This window comes from Euwallacea similis, chromosome 4, assembly GCF_039881205.1.
Source record: "Euwallacea similis isolate ESF13 chromosome 4, ESF131.1, whole genome shotgun sequence".
NCBI classification, from domain to species: domain Eukaryota; kingdom Metazoa; phylum Arthropoda; class Insecta; order Coleoptera; family Curculionidae; genus Euwallacea; species Euwallacea similis.
Genome location: NC_089612.1, coordinates 6,528,342 through 6,549,066, shown reverse-complemented (window position 1 = coordinate 6,549,066; position 20,725 = coordinate 6,528,342). Strand labels below are relative to the sequence as shown.

The 20,725-nt window shown below is 35.7% G+C and overlaps 1 protein-coding gene across 1 annotated transcript; it reads left to right on the top strand.

Moving 5' to 3' along the window:
* The first annotated feature begins 1,163 nt into the window (after nucleotides 1–1,163).
* LOC136408494 (uncharacterized) lies at nucleotides 1,164–20,049 on the top strand. Its single transcript, XM_066389486.1, has 14 exons — nucleotides 1,164–1,184; nucleotides 1,546–1,688; nucleotides 3,753–3,912; nucleotides 6,182–6,290; nucleotides 8,209–8,233; nucleotides 8,666–8,803; nucleotides 8,862–9,006; nucleotides 9,063–9,285; nucleotides 9,344–9,759; nucleotides 12,046–12,249; nucleotides 15,867–16,019; nucleotides 16,069–16,614; nucleotides 16,664–16,917; nucleotides 18,315–20,049. Exons 1-14 carry the CDS (start codon nucleotides 1,179–1,181, stop codon nucleotides 18,370–18,372), a joined length of 2,580 nt encoding a protein of 859 aa, XP_066245583.1. The 5' UTR covers nucleotides 1,164–1,178; the 3' UTR covers nucleotides 18,373–20,049.
* The last annotated feature ends 676 nt before the right edge of the window (nucleotides 20,050–20,725 follow it).

The following is a 20,725-nucleotide window of genomic DNA, read 5'->3' as shown; positions in this document are numbered from 1 at the left end:
ATTTATTTCCAATAGGTAAAGTGTCCTTCAGGATCGTGGAGTGAATTGAGGTGCTGGGTGGGGTAAGGTAAGGCTAGGTAAGGTAAGAGTAAGGGCCAGAGTTAAAGGTAAGAGGAATCGCTCAAGTTAAATAGAGGAGGGGGGAGGTGTTCAGGTTGTGTTCAGGTTAGTTCAGGTCAACTCTGTTTTGTTTTGTTTTACCCCACCTAGCACCCCAATTCACTCCACGGTCCGGAAGAACACTTACCTATTGGAAATAAATGCTAAACTCGAAAAATAGCACAAACTAGCAAAAGAACATTTTTTTTGCAATAAAAGTCTAAAATCCGCATTTTCTTGTAAAAAATCACGTGTTACAACATCACATACGTCATTTAAAAAAAAACTTAAATCTCTAGTGGCTTAAAGTGATATGGACCCGTTGTCGATAAACCTCAAATTTGTTGCTTTGCTACGATACCAAATGTGGGTACAACAGCAACGTGGTCAAAATTCTACCCGATAAGCTACAAGGTTCTTGCAACTTGCGGGCTTTATTCTGGGCAAGCCCAAAATGAACGAAATCTTGGTACTTCATCCAGTAACCACATATACCGTTGTTTGAAAATTCCCATGGTACCTGGGACTCCCTTCTTCTAATCAAAAGATTTGCTCGCAATAACTCAAACATTTGCGGTTTTTCCCCTTTTTTTTCTGATAAAGTACCGCCGCTGTGTACGCGCAAACAATCATTAACCACTTTTAATAGATGTCGAATGAGAATTCGATAATTGTTTATCACCTTTCGAAATTCACATCGCCGGAGAAAGTAATTCATAAAAAGTGTTCCACTCTCGATGGATAATATCAACACTGTGTGGTATACACGTGTAAATGATGCGTTTCTTTGCCGCACCGATTAGGTTAGCAGGTCAGTTTCGTGATTTATCACGCCGAAGCGTTTACTGGTAGTTTGATATTATTAATACACAAAATAAAAATGTCTTCAGGATTATAAAAATGAACATTCAGCTCTCTTCGAAGGTCGTTCAGCTGTCATCGTAGCCTCATTTTCTTGCATACTTATTCGAAATCACTATTATCGCCGGCTGTTAGTCATGGTGTAACGTTGCATATAAAGCATACCGTTACCTTTACTGAAGGTCTTCTGTATGTAAATGATTTAGTGATAATTCCAAATGACGGTAAGTAAATTGGTGCGATTATCGAGGAACTTTAAACAGGTACCTAATTTCGCAACCGCGGCGGTTTCTTTTATTTGTGGAGACGAGCTTCCACTTCAATTCAGATCAAAGAGAAAGTGATTCCTCAGAAATCGAATAATCTCTTATCTCGATTATTGGCGGTGAAAATCCAAACTGCCCATCAAGACACTGAAAAGGATCAATTGTGTATAAATGGCAAGAGAAAATGCGAGTTGAGACGACTGTTTTTCCTTTTTTCTCGGAATAATTAAAACGTGTTTTCAGTCTTATTTTATTGTTATGGCTTTAGCATAGTTTAGTCGCAGAAAAACTTCATTATCAGCAGTGTCGTTATTTTCAGCATGTCTCCGCCATGTTAGCCATGGAGTACGGTACTATCGGTATGGGGGTGATGCAGCACCACAAGTACGCCTATTCCACCATGTCCTCGGAGACCATCAGCGAGAGTTGCGGAAGTCGAAATAACCGAGTAAGGACCGTAAGGTAAGCAGTCGCGCGATGTTTTAATAATGCACATAATTCATTTTGAGGTGTTATTTTCATAACAATGCTATACTGAGTTGTTCGAATTAGAATTCCTACTTACGGAGACTTAAAAAAATGTTAGGTCATAATAATTGTAATGAGCCTCATTTGGGCCTGTTTCCACTCCAGAAAAACATCTTAAATTCCCAACGAGGTTTTAAAGAGCCTAAATACTTTTACACATCTTTTTCAGAGTTTTCCCCATTTGAGGGAATTTAGGCGAAACGCTTCAAGTAGTGAATTGAAATGCCATTAATGTAACTCCAGAGGGAAAAATCCGGCAGGTTAAATTGCACCATTTCAGTAGTTTAGAAGCAAAATTTCGTTGCAAAATGTGAAACAGTCAATTCGGTGCAGTGAGGATAAAATCGCTATTTATCAATATCATGTTAGAACTTGAAGTTGGCAAAAATGCTCCAGAGTAGAAACAGCTTATTTTTAACTAGGGATTTATATGCAAAAATGTTCGACTGCAATGTGCTCTATAACCTCCTCCTTTTTGAAACATCCTTTATATGATAAGTAATTTCAACGACAACTCCCTACAAAATTCGATTTTTGATATTAGAACTTAATTTGGAAAAAATCAGGGACGCAGCAATGAGGGAGAAAATACGGTAAAAAAAGATGGAAAAATTACTCACCAATTTTATCGACGAATCCAGAATTGAATAATCCCATCGAAAGCACAATAAACATGTTTTTTCACTACTAGGTTTAAATGACACCATTATTGGGTATGACCGTAAAACACGCTTTCTCGCTTTTTTTTGTACAGTTGAATAACAGATTAATAATAACACGTGTATGAATCGTTATTTATTTAGGGAGCTAATTGGCCACAGTGTTCTTATCATTCTCATTGTTGTTTTGCTTATGGTTGCCATGGAAATTAACGTCAAATGTTACCATTGATTTTATGATTCAAAAGGTTGTTTGACCTTATCTCGTGTCTTTCGAGTTTAATACACGCTTAATTTAGTTGAGTTTGTTGCAGTTTTATCAAATTTAGTATTGGAAAAAGTTGTATACACACCGCTGTTGTGAAATACTTTTGACCCTCGCGGCTTAGATTCCCAACCGCTGCGCGCTTCAGGGTTTAAACTTGATGTTCGGGTCTTAATGATGTACTTTACAATCGTCCTGTACAATTTAACATTATAATATTAACTGTGACTTTTATTTTTTGCTCGAACCGTAAACACGGCGAAATAACAAGAGTTATAATCCTGGTATTGATCCTGGATCAATTGAGATCCTGGAGCCTGGGAAAAGCATTTTAGGGACCTTAGTTTTACAGCATCTCCCAAATCGCACAAAGTAGTTCGAATTAATTCAAATAAAACAGCGTTTCGAAATAATCGAGATGTTGAGGTTTTTAGTGTTTTTTTTTTCATTTCGATACATAATACATACACAGATTGATTGAATTAGGTATTGTATCTTAAACAGGCAGTCATGCGAATGTATAATTTTGGGTCACCTTGTACGTACTTACATCAATCTGCTAAAAAGAAATGATTCAGAACTACTCTAACGGTTTCTTAAAGTCAATGCCCACCAGAGTGGCGTACGTAATAATAGTTTAATTGTTCGAATATTGAAATTTAATGTAGCGTGATCAATTTGTTTCTAATTAGCTCGAGATGCCTTGTCCTGCACTGCTGCTTCCTAAATTACCTGCTTCTTGTTATCAGCAGCCAATGGAGCAATCGTTGGATAACAATTTTTGCTTGCGCGACGACTTTCGCTCAAATTTGTGTGAAAGCAAAAAAAAAATAAAGGAAACCGCCTAATTGAACAATATTTAAACAAACCGCTAATTAAGGTAAACGCACTAGATACATCGGTTTACTATTTTCCTGTTGTTTGCGCTCATTAGGCTCATTATAGAGAAGTTTTTTTGCTTGACCGGACATAGGAGTAAGAGGTTCTTAAACCGGCATTATTACAATACTTGTTTCAAACAGCAATTATAAAATACATTTCACATTATGATTATGCATGTATATTCTCCTTCAGGTTAGTGAGACCAGCCAACGGCCCATTACCACCTCCGGGCCTGTCGTACCGCCATGGTCCTTCTCTGGGGTTCAGTATACGAGGAGGCAGAGAACATGGGACTGGAATCTTCGTCTCTCACGTGGAGATTGGGTCCGAGGCCCATATACAGGGATTGCGCGTAAGTATCGTTTACGTAATTATTCATAAGTCACCTTTTAATGGCTTTTTAACCGAACAAAGAGAATTGTTTGAGGTCGAACTGGGGAATGAAATAAATAGTGCAATTTTCTCACTAAATTATTATAAAATCCCATCCCATTCGGAGCAATTACGACAGACGTGTGCCCATTGAAATTGTTTAATTGTCGTATTTCTCACTGGTAATAAACAATGACGGTTATTAAACTAATAATGAGCGCGGAGGAAAGTGAATTTTAACTTTCCCCGTAATTTTGCATAAATGGGCAAATTCACGCGCGCCCGGTTTTTATTTTGTTTGTAATCAAATGTAAGGCCATGCGTTAATAATTTTGCGTGCGAAAGCCCCATATTAACTTTGGAAGCCTTCAAAATCTGACTAGTCGTTATAGATAGTTTAAACAACGTCTTCTAAGTGAAACCTGATCTCGTAGCATTTCATGCACGTGCGCTGAAGCTGTAATATTTCCACTTTGATTTCCCTTCAATATCAAACAAAATTTCTAAAACTCTTGAAGTAACAATCCACATACTACTTCGTGTATTGACTTCTTATTATTTATCATTCGTAGGACCAATTGGAGCGTGACGAAATAATACCAAATCATTATCTTAATCACACATGGGTTTGCAACAATTTCTCGCAACAGGTCAAAATTATTATCATTTAAATATCTTTTTTACATTAAGATTCATCTTCTATGATAGGTGAAGAAGTGCGTGGCTAAATCTATAGTTGTGGGCGCGTTCAGGAGAACGTAAATGTAGCACATCTTACAAAACAATTCACCTGCAGCACCACGAGCACTCCTTTAACATTTAGTGATACCATACCGAAAGCGGAGAGTGGAATTAATGACATACGCAGTTTCTTTGGAAATTAATGACCGCAGTGTGGGCTCAAGTGTCCATAAGGTGTGATAATATATTATGAAAAATAGTAACGTGAGGCATCATCAGAAGGTCGAATTAACAATATCCCCTGGGTATTTTAATTTGCGTTCGCAACAACTGCACGAAATGTATTGAAAGGGTACCAGAAAATGGCGTCCGATTTGGCAAAGATTGAGGTGACCACGTTTCCAAATCAAATCAATCAAATTAATTGAAATTGTTATTAGAAAGAATCTCTTTTGATTACAATCTATTAGTTTTTGCTACTAAATATCCACGAGAACGCTTTTTAAAAGAAAAAATAGTTTTATGGATAGAACCGTTTCGTGATTAACTCCACTTTTGTCCTGAAAAATTTACATTTGCTACTACTGTGTGCTTAAAACTGAAACGTCAATCTCATATCACTATCACCTGCTCTCTAGATCAAATAACCAACATGATCCTTGACGCTGCGATCAATTTTTAAATTTCATTTTTTTCATTACCATGATGTATCATATGTTAGGTAAAAAGTAAAAATCTAAGATGGTGCCCATAAGAATAAAACAAAATTGATAATAGTTATCGAAAAGTCAATTTAGCTGACCTCGTATCTTTGATGGTTACCAAGATTCCCGATGGTTGCGCTTCCGACACGGACCCCCTGTATATAAATATCTAAAGAATAGTGTATTTCAAGCTCGCTCCCAAAGAGCACTCATAATGTTAAATTAATTATTAGAGTCTTATTGCAATTGCAACGGGTTCAATCCATATCAATTTATCGTAGTGCGAAAGCTAAGGACGGCTACATGATCTAGAGAGCACACCATAGTCATATGAGATTAACGTTTCAATTTTAAGCATACAATGGGAGCAATGAGAAATCAACATTTTCTAGGACAAAAATGGGGTCAATTACGAAATTTTATGGACAAAACATGTTTTTGTTTGAAAAAAATTTTGATGTTGATCAGCAATGATAGATTTTAACGAAAAGAGATTTTTTCCAATGACCTAAACTGAATGGGGCATTGTTCTCAGTTTTCAGAAAAATTAACAAATGATTAGTTTCGCCTCTCCAAATTAGTTGAAATTTTACTAATTCCCAGAAGTCCGCTAGTAACCTCCTCTAAGTACATTTTACCATAAGCAATATCACACAGTAAACCGTAGGTTTAGTTAACGAAATTGTTAGCGCACAGAAACAACCATAACACGGTACTTTTGTATAATCTACCACATCCTTTGAAACCAGTTTAGAAGTCATTAAAATAACAATCTTCCAAAGACACTTTAGGTGGGCTTATGTACAACAATTCAACCTGAGCTTGCTATATACGAAAGTTGTTGATCTTATATACGTATTTCAGGTGGGAGATCAAATAGTCCGCATCAATGGCTACACAGTGGATGACGCCGTCCACAAAGAGGTTCTGCAACTGATCTCTAATCACACTCATCTTACCTTGAAAGTTAGAGGTGAGTTTCAGACTGGTAATGATATGCAAAGATGCAGGTGCAGGATCAATGTAGGCTATATAAGAGAATCCGTTGAAATTTAGAACTTTTATACATAAAGATAGGCGCTAACAAGTGCGATGAGAATACTTCAAACCTGCTTGCTAATGGCCGAAACTAAACGGATGCTCATTGAGGTGGAAAGGTTGGCATTTTTACTGTTCAACTCATTATGCGATCTGCTCTGGGCATGCCCTATCTTAACTACATCTATGTACGATAATTAGCTGTTACGCGATTCAATTATGTAGGTATTTTATTAAAGAACACCTGGAACTTGATTTTATAGGAACATGTGATAGTGAGAACACAATTTTTGACGATGCTGACAAAATTTAACGTCTGACAAAATTTTCTTTGTCACCCTCACTTGTTCCAATGGAATTGGACTCTGATTAAATTCGAAACAATTGCCAACATCGTCAAATTATTGTGACATTTTCCTGTCATTAAAAAACAAAAGAACAGTGACGCGTTGCCATTTACAGGGGAAAATAAATGATCGTGGTTAACAGTAAATCTAAAATTAAAAAACCACAATCAATGGCCAGAGATCGTTTCCTCGCTATAGGTGGCTACAGGTATACACGCGAAGCCATCGAAGCAATGCAAATAAGAATGGGGAATACTCCGGAATGGCGAAGCGCTGTAGTTAAAGTTCAAGGCTCTTTATGTATTTTATTTGAATATAGGACAAATTTGCCAAAAAGTGAAAGAGAGTGAAATCACGACGAGACTATTTGTTTTTTACAAACATCTGTTATATTTAATCAACAAACATATGTGCTTGTTGTGACCAAAAAGAAATAAATACGTTCAATAAATACCTAGGCACCTAAAGAAATATGCTCCTTTTTCTCAATTCTTATGTAATAGTCCAAACCTTTTGCTTAGTCGAAACTTGCGGTTAAGTTAGCTTGAAAACAAAAATCCAATTGCAACAATCCGATCAGTGACGGATCTACAACTAAGTGAGCTTCAGTGCAAACAAATTCGTATGGGCCGGACCTGTTAACAATACTTAATATACAGTACGTCGTTGGCGCATCTCAATTTTTTAGGATTCCAGAATAATTTCTCTTGTTTATTTTATTAAGAATTTATTGTAAACACTTGTTGCAATTAAATGCACAAAATCGCATTGAAATTTATGAAAATGCACCGTTTCGTATATGTCTTAGGACACCAGTGAATACTTTAATTTAAAGCAGCAAACTACTGAGTTTCAATTTTAACTTGATGTAAAAATCAGAATCCATGGACAATTCAAAAAGGGCGTGCAATTGGAAGGAAGAAAGAAAAAGGGAAACGATTTATATATAGGTTGACATGTTGAGAGCTTATAGAGAAATTCCAGGGATGTCTTGCCTCAATATTTCAACATTTCCGAAAACCAATGGCGTACTTAAATGATTTTTCAGAATTTCCACAAACGCACGTTTTTCATATTACAGTAAACCTTAGCTATGCCACAGTCAGTGGCGGATCTAGGAGTGATTGGACCACTGAACACAGCAGCGAATTATTACAGTGGTTATAAACCACTGTAATTTGTGATTAAATCAGATATACAAACGCGGAATTCTCGCTTTCTTGGAATGTGTTTATTTAACGATAGAAATATTAAAATTATTATTGATGTATGAGAAAGTAATTTCCAACCGCTGCAATCTGTTGGGTGTTAAATTGTATGGTCCCATTCCGCGGGAGAGTAATTCTAAATTGGAATTTGATAGACGATCACTCTTCATTTCACTTTTACCGAATTAGGGACGCGTAAAAAATCGGTGAAATGGAGATGTTTCAGTGTTAACAAATTGCTTAATATCATTGCTTTGGACGGTGATTACCATACATGTTTTGCTTTTTTCCATTTCAGGTGTGGGGATGATACCAGTAAAAGAGTAAGTCGTGAAATATATGCTGTTTCAACTTATTAAAAATTGGGTAAAGTGGTGGAAATCAATTATTGTTTTCCCCTAAATAAATAACGGACAGTGCTAGCATACGAATTTGCCACATGAGTAAGATTAGAAATCTTTGTTTGTATCTACTTTTCCGTATACGTTAAAAATTCCAAACTTTAACAAATATCAAATTCCAACATTTGACAAGCTAGAAGTATGGAAATATAACACATGACTACAAAAATTGAAGATTTATTAGATTTTTAACCTCACTCGTATGTCAAATTTAGCTTTATACAGCTATATAAGTTTTATACAGGGGCAACAGATGTTTTTTATATTTCTAAATTTAAAAAAATATATAATATTTTTAATAAGTGGGAACAACGTATACGTCCTTAACTGTTTGTCTGAACGATATTGTATTAGTAAAAAGAATGACGGTCTGAGTTGGCAAATCATCACCGATACGGGTTCTCCTTCGAGAGGTTCCCCGCAATTGAGCGAGAAACACAGCGACGTCAGAATAACCGTTATGGTAGCCCCAAAGAGCAAATTAGGATGCGGGTGGGTAATCAATTAAATAAACTCCAAAACCATCAACTTAATAACAACTTTTTTTCAGAATTTGCAAAGGACCTGAATGGAAACCGGGCATATTCGTGCAATTCACCAAAGAGGGTGGAATAGCCCGGGAAGCGGGCCTCCGACCTGGAGACCAAATCCTGCATTGCAATAACGTGGATTTTTCCGATATACCTTTTAATGAGGTATTTTTTACCCGTGACTTTGCTTCTCCCAAATAGTTTAAATTGTATTAATGCAGGCGGTCAGTTTGATGAAGGCCTGCCGACAGCTCAATATGGTTATAAGAAAAGGAGCGGGTTCTGAGCTTTTCCCCGGCGAATCTAGTGGGTACAATAGCTCTGCCAGTTCCGTGACCGGTGATCAAAGTCCCTCCTGGTCCGAGTCGAAAAGGCTCTCAATTGTGACCGAAGAAAACTTGGATTTGGGGGAGAGACTCAATCATCTCGATAAGTTCAAGAATTGTAGGTTTTTGACCCTGTAGGTTTAAAACTACCTCTAATTTATTGATATTTTCTACAGTGGCAAACGTAAAAAAATGGGAATCTTGGGACGACGACCAAGAGGACAAACCCCTGTTCAAACCAACAATAATTAATTTATCGGCAAACGGTACCACGATCCACAACAATGGTTCCGAGGTGCCGATAGTCGACGAATATGCCTGTCTCAATCTAAGATCAATCAACAATAAAGCACCGAATGAGGAGATTTCCTCGACAACAGTGCAGCAGAGAGAGACCAAAACTGTATTGGTGGAGGTACATAGAACTGAGGGAGGTTCGGAGGCTATTAGGAGCGAAAATGGACACTTGAAACTGGCGAAAAGTGCATCGAACAGCAGTTTTTGCAGTTTGGCGAGTAAAAGCAGTTGCACGAGCAGCGTCACCAACACGAGTTTGTCATCAGCAATTGCGTTAGAGATTCAAAGAAGACAGGTTTGGCCTATATTAATACTTAAAACTTATAACAAATAATAAAGAGAGAATAAAAGATGAAGGAAGAAAATAAACAACTGTAGGGAGAGAAAATGGGAGCTGTTAAATCAGTTATTAATTTATAAAAATTATGATAATTTTGTAAAATCACACCGTCACGTTACTAAAATTGCTTCGATTTTGTAAAAACTTTGCCTTCGCCATTGGTCAGGAATGGAATCCTTGAAAAAATAATCATTAAATGTGGATATAACTATATTGAGGTAAACACAGAGTTAAAACACGTTTGCGCATTCACCATTGTCCAGAAATTGACATTATGAAATAATTTAAAAAAAATACATTTTCACTAACAAATTGACAATTAAATGCCACCTAATTTCACTCACTAAGTTATGGATCTACTAACAGCGTATCTCATAAGTCTTTAGAACAAAAGAAAACCCGGTTATCCCGATTATTAGTGCAGCGCGAATTACGAACGTTTTGCTCACCGCTGCGCTAACATTCGAGTGAATCATATACGAAATAATATCGGCACAACCTGCCTTTTGTAAATGTGATCGGTCTTAGAAACGAAACACGTAACATTTCCAGATTTAGTAAAATGGGAAAAAGGTGCGAATTCAAAGTAACAATTTCATTATGCCAACATACCCTGACGGAATGAAAAATACATTTCCTATTGGAGAAAGAACTTGGTCCACAAATAAGCCTGAGGTTTTTGGAGAACAATACTAATTTAGAATTTCATACGATATTAAATACGTCATGTTCATAATTAATATATAATACATATGTACATAATAAAGATAAAGTCACTATCAACCTTAACATTTTGCCTCGGTCTATTAAAAACTTAACCATTTCTAGGGCTAAATAATATACATGAGCTTATAAATTTAATTCTTGTATGAACAATAATCATAATCATCGTGTTACGATCTGCAGGACAAAAATTTCCTTCACCAAATTGTCCACAATTTGCGAATTTTATTAATTTAATGTGTTTAACTCATGCAGGCAACTATTTCAATATTTGCAATAAATATATAAATTTAATTCTACCTCTCGATGGACCTTTGGCAGGCCTCTTATTATTTATTTTTATATTGGGAATTATTGGGAACTCGATTAGAAACGGATTTCTTTGGTACCTTCTACTTCTATAGATATTCTCTATCAATCAACTGGGATGACACCATATTTTTCATTCTCAATTTTTAGCGTTTTTCAGCGTTAGCATCTTCGATTACAATTATTTGGATTAAAACTACCTGTTTTCCTAAGTTGCCTTTCAATACTCGCGAAAGCTTGATGGTTCGAAATTCTGCGATTTGGCTAATTGTTGTGATAGACTCTCACGCTCATACGTCCATTTTCTTCACAGAATCCATATACTAAAAGCATGTGAACCTTCTCAGCGATAAAATAATGTTCCATTTTGAAATACCAAAAATTATTTAATTTACAATAAATTCAACTCCGATTAACAACAACTATGGTAAACACTATCGGTATGTCAGATGTACGAAATATTTATTTTATTGTTGCGTAGGAAATGCAAAACATTTTTTTTAACGTTGTTTTCACAACAATTATGAATTTCAAGATATCATAAATAATTTTTTTGTAGAAAAACTGTATGCCTGGCGAAAATTTTACAAGAGACAAAAAAATTTCAAAATAAAGTCAACTAGTGGCAGAGAAAAAAATTAAAGTCATTTTTACAGGGGATGTCAAAAACACAAATTTTTATTTCAGAACCATGCGCCATTTTTAATTCCACGCATTAAGAAAAGATCCTGCTCACCTCTAAACATGCTAGTTTAGATAGCAACTCTTAGTTCCAAAATTAATGAAAATCGGTAAAATCGTTTAGCTATTATTTCGAAAAAATGATATTAATTTGAGAACTTTGAAGCTTTGTAAAGGCAAAACGAAGCCACATTGGATATAGGTAAGTTTACATAGAACGCCTTATTTTTGGTACAGGAATTTTTGGTCAAGAGTTGTATAGTCATTTTAGGGACACCCTGTATAACTTACTTCAGTATACTGAATGCCAAAATGGATGTCACCAATAATCAATCAAATTCGGATATGCTGTCAATACGACACTTCGACAAATACATTATCGAAAAATTAAAGGCAAATGCGTACCACTGTTACGGGCCTGTTGTTGCTGCCAATTTACCCTCATCTCAATCTACCCGTTACCTTTTTTTCTCTCTTTATTTCTATTATAAACGGGAATTACTTTTTGTCTTTTCTTTCTTGTTATAGAAAAAGATTCAGCAGACCTCAATAGATGATCAGCTCCAGAAGAAAAAGATACTGAAAAGCGTGGATTCAGACCGTCAGCACCAACACAGCAAGCTGATGGACGAGTTCAAGAAAGCCCATCAAAAAATGTTCAAATCGACCGAAGTAGATCACATAGATAATCCTGAGAAAAGTATAAACACTTCTACAGCAGATCAAAACGAGGCAAGTCCTGATAAAATTGCTTCAATATTTGCTTATTGGTGAATATTATTCTATTATTTGTACTTTTACATTCCAAAGCTGCTTACGCATTTCTGTTAAGATGCAATAGAAAAATTTCAATTTTATATATGTTATTCTCTTCTTGATATGATTTTGTGTAGGGTAAAAAACGCAGTACTTTTTCACCCTGTCTACGAATTTTTAGTGGTGTACGACAGATTTTTCTTTGATGTTTTCAATTTTTTAACCTCTTTTGGTACCACTTTGATACTTTGTTACTGCATTTTACTTGAAATTTATTTCTGTGCGTCCTATTTTTATTGATCTGTTTTTTTAGATTACAGAAAACTTGTAGAGGTTTTAACATACAATACGTCATTAGCGTATTATAATATTTTGTGACTCAGCAAGTTGTCTCTTTCATTTATACTTGTTAAAGTCTTTGAAAATGTGTCCAATAGGTCTTGATTTACTGAACTTCAGTGGAAAATGTTCGTATTATACAAGGTGAATTTTTAAAGTACTACAAAATATTACTTTAAATTGAAAAATTGTAGAACTATTCTTGACAACATGGCGGAGCTAAAGTGCATTGGTAAAATAAAAATTATAAAATCGTACTAACCGGAACTAATCTGAACTCTCTTTAATGCTGTGCCCGTGCATTGTTTTCTGTTGAAATCTGTTTTCGTTTGACACTATGGTTTTATATGTTATCTTGCTCGATTATCGCAATAAGAACAACAGCATGCGATCAATGGAAACAGAACAGTTAAATTATTGTTTTGTTTGGGAAAATACTCATTACTCTGTCTACAACATTCCTGAATTCGAAGAATATTGTACACACATATGTCATCTGGAGAGATTAGATACCTAGATACCTATTATAGCGTGGTATAAATGGAACTGATGTCAGATGTGTAAATCATTAAGACTATTGACATATTTTGAGTAATTGATTCTGAATTGGCAGGTCGAAACGCGAAACAATGGTGCATTACATTGATAAAAATGTCTGTAATCTATAGCATTTGCCCCTCTAACAAAATTGGCATAATAACCACGGGTTTCTCCGTAAATCGTGCGAACCACCATCTTCGTGTTACATGTTACGTTGGCACTACAATGGATCAGGCCACATTAGGCCTGATTTAATTACGATCTTTGGAATCGTTGCTAAATATTTACGTTGTGAAGCGATAATCCTAAAATCTGTGAAAACACAACCCGCAGTAGAATTATTAATTATCGCTTTCTGTGGGGTCTCAGTTTGCCTCAAAATTGTACTAGAGTTTGTACATTAATTTTCGTGCCATTTCAACAGCTACTTTGATGCTTGCGCAGCTTTAATACAATTCAGCCGGGGCGAGTACAACTTGCGCGCGATAAACGACGCTGCTAAATTAATTGTTTATACTTTTTGCCTATTTGTTGCTGTTCGTATTGTTTAGTTTTGTGTGAAATTTCGCGGCGGCAGCTCCATTATACAAACGCGTTTCTGATGTTCTGAACAAGCCAAATGAAGGCGAACAGAGATGGACCGGCTTTCGTACTGCAAACTTACGAAGTGAGCTACATAGTATATTGTATTTTCATTATTATTGTTATTGCACTAAACAAATTGGCGCGATTTTGCTTGTGATGTGATTTCAGCAGAAACTTTGCTAATAGATATTCAGCATTGAAAGCTTGAATAGAAATTATTACCAGCAGTGTAATAGACAAGAGAAACTCCTTAATTAAAACGATTCGATTCTCATGCATAAACATGTAATCGTTTTCTAATATTAAGAGATGTAATTCAACTCTTTTAACAAGAATTATTGCTTTTGTTATGCAACTCCCCAAATACCTTTGGCCCACCGTCAAATTTTCAGGTACACACCGTGATAAAGAGTGCGGAAAAAATTGCAGGTATTGGTAAACGCAAGATTGGTTCAGTCCGTTGCTAAATTTCTATTAAAAAATATGTCTATTTAATGAAATTATGCAATAATTACGGAGCTCAAGTTTCGGGTTCCACAATAACGAGGAAATGAGTCGCTTGATGGATGCAAGGATACGGGTAATGATATTTTGTTCGAGCAATAATAATCAGCATTTTTAATTATTGTAGTTGAATTATTGCAGTTAACTTAAATTAATTAGGTTTTTAGCCAACTGCGACGTTGACTGCGTCGTTATAGTTTTTTCAGCTCAAAAGCAAAAACTAGAAAGTACCGCGCTCTGTTATGGGGGCACCCATCGTACTATGCAGGTTCGAATTCAACGTGTGATTTCCATAATCCGATGTATACAGGACGTTAAAAAAACAGTGTAAAATATTTAAAAAGATAATAGTATGCGCTAAAATAAACAAAAAACTCTTAGTAAACATGGATTCGTAAGTAACAGTTTCGGAGATATGGAAGATTATTCTTTTTTGAAACGTTTATTTGCAATTATTTATTACTTATTTATTGTGTACAAACAAACAACACAAACTTATAGCAAAAACAAAAAATAAAGTTACATAAGATGTTCAAAGTGCCCTCCTTCCATTTCCAAGCAGGCACGAGATCTTTGTCTAGAAGATATTCGAACTCTTTCTAAAATCCTCTTTATTGACTTTAATTTGTTGACATTTTTAATTAATTCGTAGCTGCAGCTCATCGAGACTATTTACTGGAGTACCATCAACTAATGTTTTCAAATATCTCAAAAAAATAAAGTCTAGAGGGCTTAAATCAGGAGATCTTGTAGACCATAATACAGGTCCGCCTCTTCCTACCCATCTATGTGGAAAAGATCGGTGTAAATGCTTGGTAACAAGTCGAAAGTGCTAATAATAAATCAAAAAATGAGTTGGAACACCCTCATACTGGCACCACATTTGTTGTCTATGGTCTAAAGGCGAGAATGTATGTCAGTTAAACAGCCATAGCAAACGAAAACTTATGTACTGACAACGATCAAACATTTAATTGTTTATGCCGTGATAAGAAAATGTTAGTTTTTGCAAAATAAAAAAAGGAGATAAAAAGGAATAACCTCCTATATTTCCGAAACCGTTACTTTGTGAACCCATGTTTACTAAGACTTTTTTGTTTATATTAGCCGATGCTATTACCTCTTTGCATATTAAAAAAATATTTTTAACTCTGTAAGTTAAATGAAAGCTCTAGCTTTTATGGTAAATTCGAATATGCGGGCGAAGTCAAACGATGCAAAGGGAAATTCAAAGATTCACCGCAATTCCAAATTTCGTTTGATTACTTTTATTTATGGGGATAAAGACGTAGATAAGGGGAGAGGGGAATCTCTGACGTTTAATTACGGGAAATTCGCTAACCGTACAAGGTCGGTTAAAAAATTTGGAAATTTTTATTTCCTCACATTATTCGACGAGGTGGTCTCACTGTATTCGTCACTTATTTGTTTTCCTAGCATACACCTTAGTTAGCATTTGCACTTACTCCCTCTTTTCTTTCTGTCTACTTTCAAAGGGAAAAGTTTTACCGTTTTACGCATGTCCAGTATTCCGGCTTGACACTATCCATAAAGTATTTTTACGCTCTGCCTCTTTGAATACGTACGATAAAACTGCTTTTAGCTTATTAGGTTTTTTTTTCTAGGACCGGCTCAACAACATCAACAAAACTAACGAACTATCGCAAAAACTCTCCGAGCGACTGAACAACCTTCAGAATGGTGCCTCTGACGAATCCAAAAGACTGATCGCGTGCAGAACCAACGGACTTAGCCCGGCGCCTCCTCCTCCTCCTCCTGTACGCACTCATTTAATACAATTCCAGTTTTTAAAAAATTCGATTTTAGCCCCCTCAGCTGGTGGGGAACTCCTGCTCACCGTCATCTCGCTCAAACACCCTCAAAAGCACCAACAAATCGAAACAGGCGCCTCCAGTTCCAGTAAAATATTCCGTGCTCTCGTCACAGCAACCAAATAAGGCTTTTCCGCAGCCGCCCCCGTGTCCTACCCCCGACTACGACACTGTCAGTCTGGCCAGTACCACCTCGGGATGTCAAAATCAAAATTCCGCTGAAATGGAGTCCCTGGAGTCATTTCGAATCAACAGTCCCGCAAATGTCAAGCCCAGGCCTCCCAGCACCTACTTCCAAAAGAGGAATTTGTCTGCGACTTTGTCCAGTCAGTCGGGGTGCAGTACCATACGCCGAAACAGGCCTGTGAGCATCACAATAGGGGAGTATGCGACTGCAAGGAGGCCGCCTGGAAAGTTGGATTTCTTGCAGAATAATCGAGAACCTGCTTTAGGGAAAGACGAGAACCTGGGAAATCGTTTGGCCTCAGAGCTGACGCAGACATTGAACAGATCCAATTTGAAAAAGAGGACTGAGTCTATGGTGAGTAGGCTCGAGCTCGCTGGAGGTACGAGCTAATAAGATTTTTTAGGAGAATTTGCTGGGGGAGTCTCAGATCAAAACTCAGAGAAACGGCGCAGTCCGTATCTCGCTAAATAACTTATCGAAAGCCTTCGCTAAATCGACAAGTGATCTGACCGATGACCACTATGAGACAGTGTCTCGCGTCACTATTAATATCAACCCTCCGCTCAAAAATGGCGACACTCCTAGCGGTATCTTGAAACATGAGTGCGCCAGTCACAAAACTTTGAATGCGCAAAAAAGTATCACTTTCGGAGAGATGTAAGATCAGTAATCGATGACCTAAGTCTTAACCTAAACTGACCCATGTGTAGCGTTTGAACTTCAATACTAAAACAACTCTCCATACCTACCCTTCGGCATGACTATAATACTCGTATACCTAATAATTAACCAGTATTTATACTACGTTCAAAGTTAAGATAGAGTGGAAGTAAACAAAAATTTGCTGTAAACATTAAATGCCATTGGCTGCAAGATGAGTGCAGCGCCGTATTTAGGTGTGAGTGTTCTCTGTCTAAAACGCCATAAGTGAGAGAAAGAAAGAAACAACTAAATAACATAAAATTATTTAGCAAATTTCTGGTCTTTTCGAGATTTTTCTCGAACGGCTGTAGTATATACAGGGCGGTCCACTTTTTGTAGCAGGACTTTAACACTCGATAGAAAAACTTTTTTTAAGAAGAACATTTCACACCAATATAGGCCCATAAACGCTTCGTTTTAGAGATACCGGGCGTTGAAAACTTAAAATGAAAATCGATTTTTTTTAAGTTGTTAACGCTCGGTATCTTTAGAACGAAGCGATTATGGGCCTACGTTCATATAAAATTTTCTTCTTCTTAAAATAAGTTTTTCTATCGACTGTTAAAGTTCTGCTACAAAAAAGCGGACCACCTTGTATATAAACCGAACAGCCCAAACATTCTAACCGCAAGAAATACAAAGTGATAGTAAGCAAAGTGCCAAATTGTGATACAAGTTTTTCGTGAATTCCGCACGTATTATGGAAGTGGGTGAGTATGTCTGAAACCGACACAGAAAGTTCTGGTGCCTGTTTGCCATCTCCGCTAAAGAAGCGTCCCAGAAGGTCTCACTAGGAGATTGCCACGAGAACAATCATTATCAATATCGACAAACAACAACTAAATCAGCATCTCGAGGTTTGAAGTAGGGAATGACTCCAGCAGCAGTCTCACACTGAGTTCATCACATGACTCAGCATAGAATTCTGTTAGTTTAATATTATAAATTATTATGCTTGGTTTTAAGGTATGTAATATTATTTGCATATTTTCTATTTATAGTTTGTAATCACCTTTGTAAATAGTTAATGAATAGGTTTCTAAGATTTTCAAATGCTGCTTTGTGTTTTATTATCTTCTTTAAAATGTATATAAAAATAAACGTTTAACTCATTAATTAAAAAAATATTATTTTCAATTAATTTTTGTCCGTTTCTTTGAAATCGATTTAAGTACAACCCTGGTACACGCGGAGCCCCGTGCTTACTTCCATTCTATCTTAGATTTGAATATTGTGTAGAGAATATTAACAGAGAATTACATTGACTCTCTCTCTTTCTCTCTTTCTCTCTCTCTCTTCCATCACCTAGAAAAGCACTGATAAAAATCTCAACGGAGTTTCTCTAATTGCAGGCCCACTCTGACCAAGAATAAACCACTCTCGAAGACTGGATTAATCGCCAATAATTAATATTGAACATACGGAATGCCTTGTGACGCATTATTGGGAAAAGGGGCGATGGTTCGTATTTGAAATTGAGACTTAAATTATTATATTTCCTTTATTGTTTAATTATTTTACCGTGCCGCGATTGTATTGTGATAAGTTTCATATACAGTACGCGACAATAAAATAGCACACAGTGAAATTTATGTCAAAAATCATTTGTAATGCATTTTATTTAATAATTTTTTATTAATTTATGTAATACATAACAAAGGAGAATGATTGCTTTACAATTTTTATGGAAAAGAGGTATTAATAAATAATACAATCAAAATCGTGAAAATTTAACGCGGCAAAATAATAGCACATCCTTCAAAAATAACTAATTTTACAATTATTTAACTAAAAAAACTTAATACATTTTGAAGCTAGTACTTTGTATTACCACCTTTATTTTTTATTACCTCTATAAGACGATCTGGTATTGATTTGAATAATTTTTTAATATATTTTCTAGAAATCTTATTCCATTCACAAATAATACATTTTTTTAAATCTTCTGCATTATTAAATTGTCTGCCATTTTTATACACAGCCCTTGCAAGTTTGCCCCAACAATTTTCAATTATATTCAAATCGGGTGATCTTGCTGGCCATTCCAAAATAGTAATATTATTGGTTTCAAAATACTTTTTAACGCACTTTGCGGTGTGTACAGCTGCGCTATCTTGTTGGAAAATAGAATTTGCTCCTGATATTTGTATAGCATACTTTTTAAGTTGTGTATCAATTAATTTTATGTACTCACGACTATTTAACCGTCCTTTAATAACGTTCAATTCAGTCTTTCCTTTATACCCGATACTGGCCCAAATCATAAGGCTGCCTCCATCCATTTGCCGACGACTTAAATAAACTTCTTCCTTTCTCAAATCATGATATTAATGATTCCACCCATCTGGTCCATCGAGATTAAATTTTTTTTCGTCACTAAACATAACACGTTTTAATTTTTTTATAGATTTCAGATGTTTTGTCACAAACTGCAAACGAGCCTCTTTGTGCCTTGAAGATAGGGGTGGTTTCTTTTTAAGTTTTTGATGTTGTATGATTGAGGAATGTTGAAGTACACGTTGTACGTTTCTGATATTAGTATTTATGCCCACTGAATCAGCTATTTCTCTAGCCGTAGCAAAAGAGTTTGATGCTGCTCTCAAAATAATACGTTTCTCACGGTCTGTTAACGCTGGTTGTCGGCCCTTACCTTTTTTTTGCCATAATTACTGGGATTTTTAATTAAATTATATATTACTTTGCGGCTTCTGCCCACAATTTTGGCAATTTTTCATATTGAATACTTTTCTTTCCATAAGCATAAAATCTTAGCGATTTCACTGTCACTTAATTTCGTACTTGTATGTACTTTTGTACTTATTTATATTACGTATGGAATTCATCCTTCATAGAAAAAACTTAAGCATAAATACTTCAAATTACTATTCGCTGAATCACCGCAGAGATAAATCAAACCAAAATGTGCTATTATTTTGTCGCATTAAATTTTCACGATTTTGATTGTATTATTTATTAATACCTCTTTTCCATAAAAATTGTAAAGCAATCATTCTCCTTTGTTATGTATTACATAAATTAATAAAAAATTATTAAATAAAATGCATTACAAATGATTTTTGACATAAATTTCACTGTGTGCTATTTTATTGTCGCGTACTGTACATGTGTATTGTATACATCTTTATTTTTTGATTATGTACTTTTATGTTTTACTTAAATTATATGTACAGTATTTTGATGCGCAGCTTCATTACGCGCCCTTAAACCTTCGTTCCCAGGACCCGGTCCTATATAGACAGTTTCAACTTTGCCGCCATTAAGTAACCACTAAGCACGTTAGACCAAGAAGTATCACGGTTGTTTACTGTTTAGAATGTAAAACATCATGTACAGCTGTTTTAATCAAGCGACACTATAACTTATACGTAAGTACTTACCCATGAAATATTTCTCCCATAGTTTTAGTTCTTGGCGCTAAGAACAACCACTGGCTGCACAGTTCACCATTGTTCAACTTAACACTAACTTGGTAAATAAGGCTAATAATGCATAACTCAATCACGATCACTTTTAAAGTTTAAATTATCCTACATTGACTATAATATTTAAACAAATACAACTAAACGATCAAAAATTGAGAAACACAGGCCAAATATCAATACAAATTCGTTAGCAATGACAGACTGTGGAGGACCAATATGGCCGACTTCCGTCGCGCTTCTCATCGGCACAAGATCGCATATTCCTGCTTCCTGATGTTTTATATTCTAAGGTTTACACCTACACAGTTGTCATGTAAACG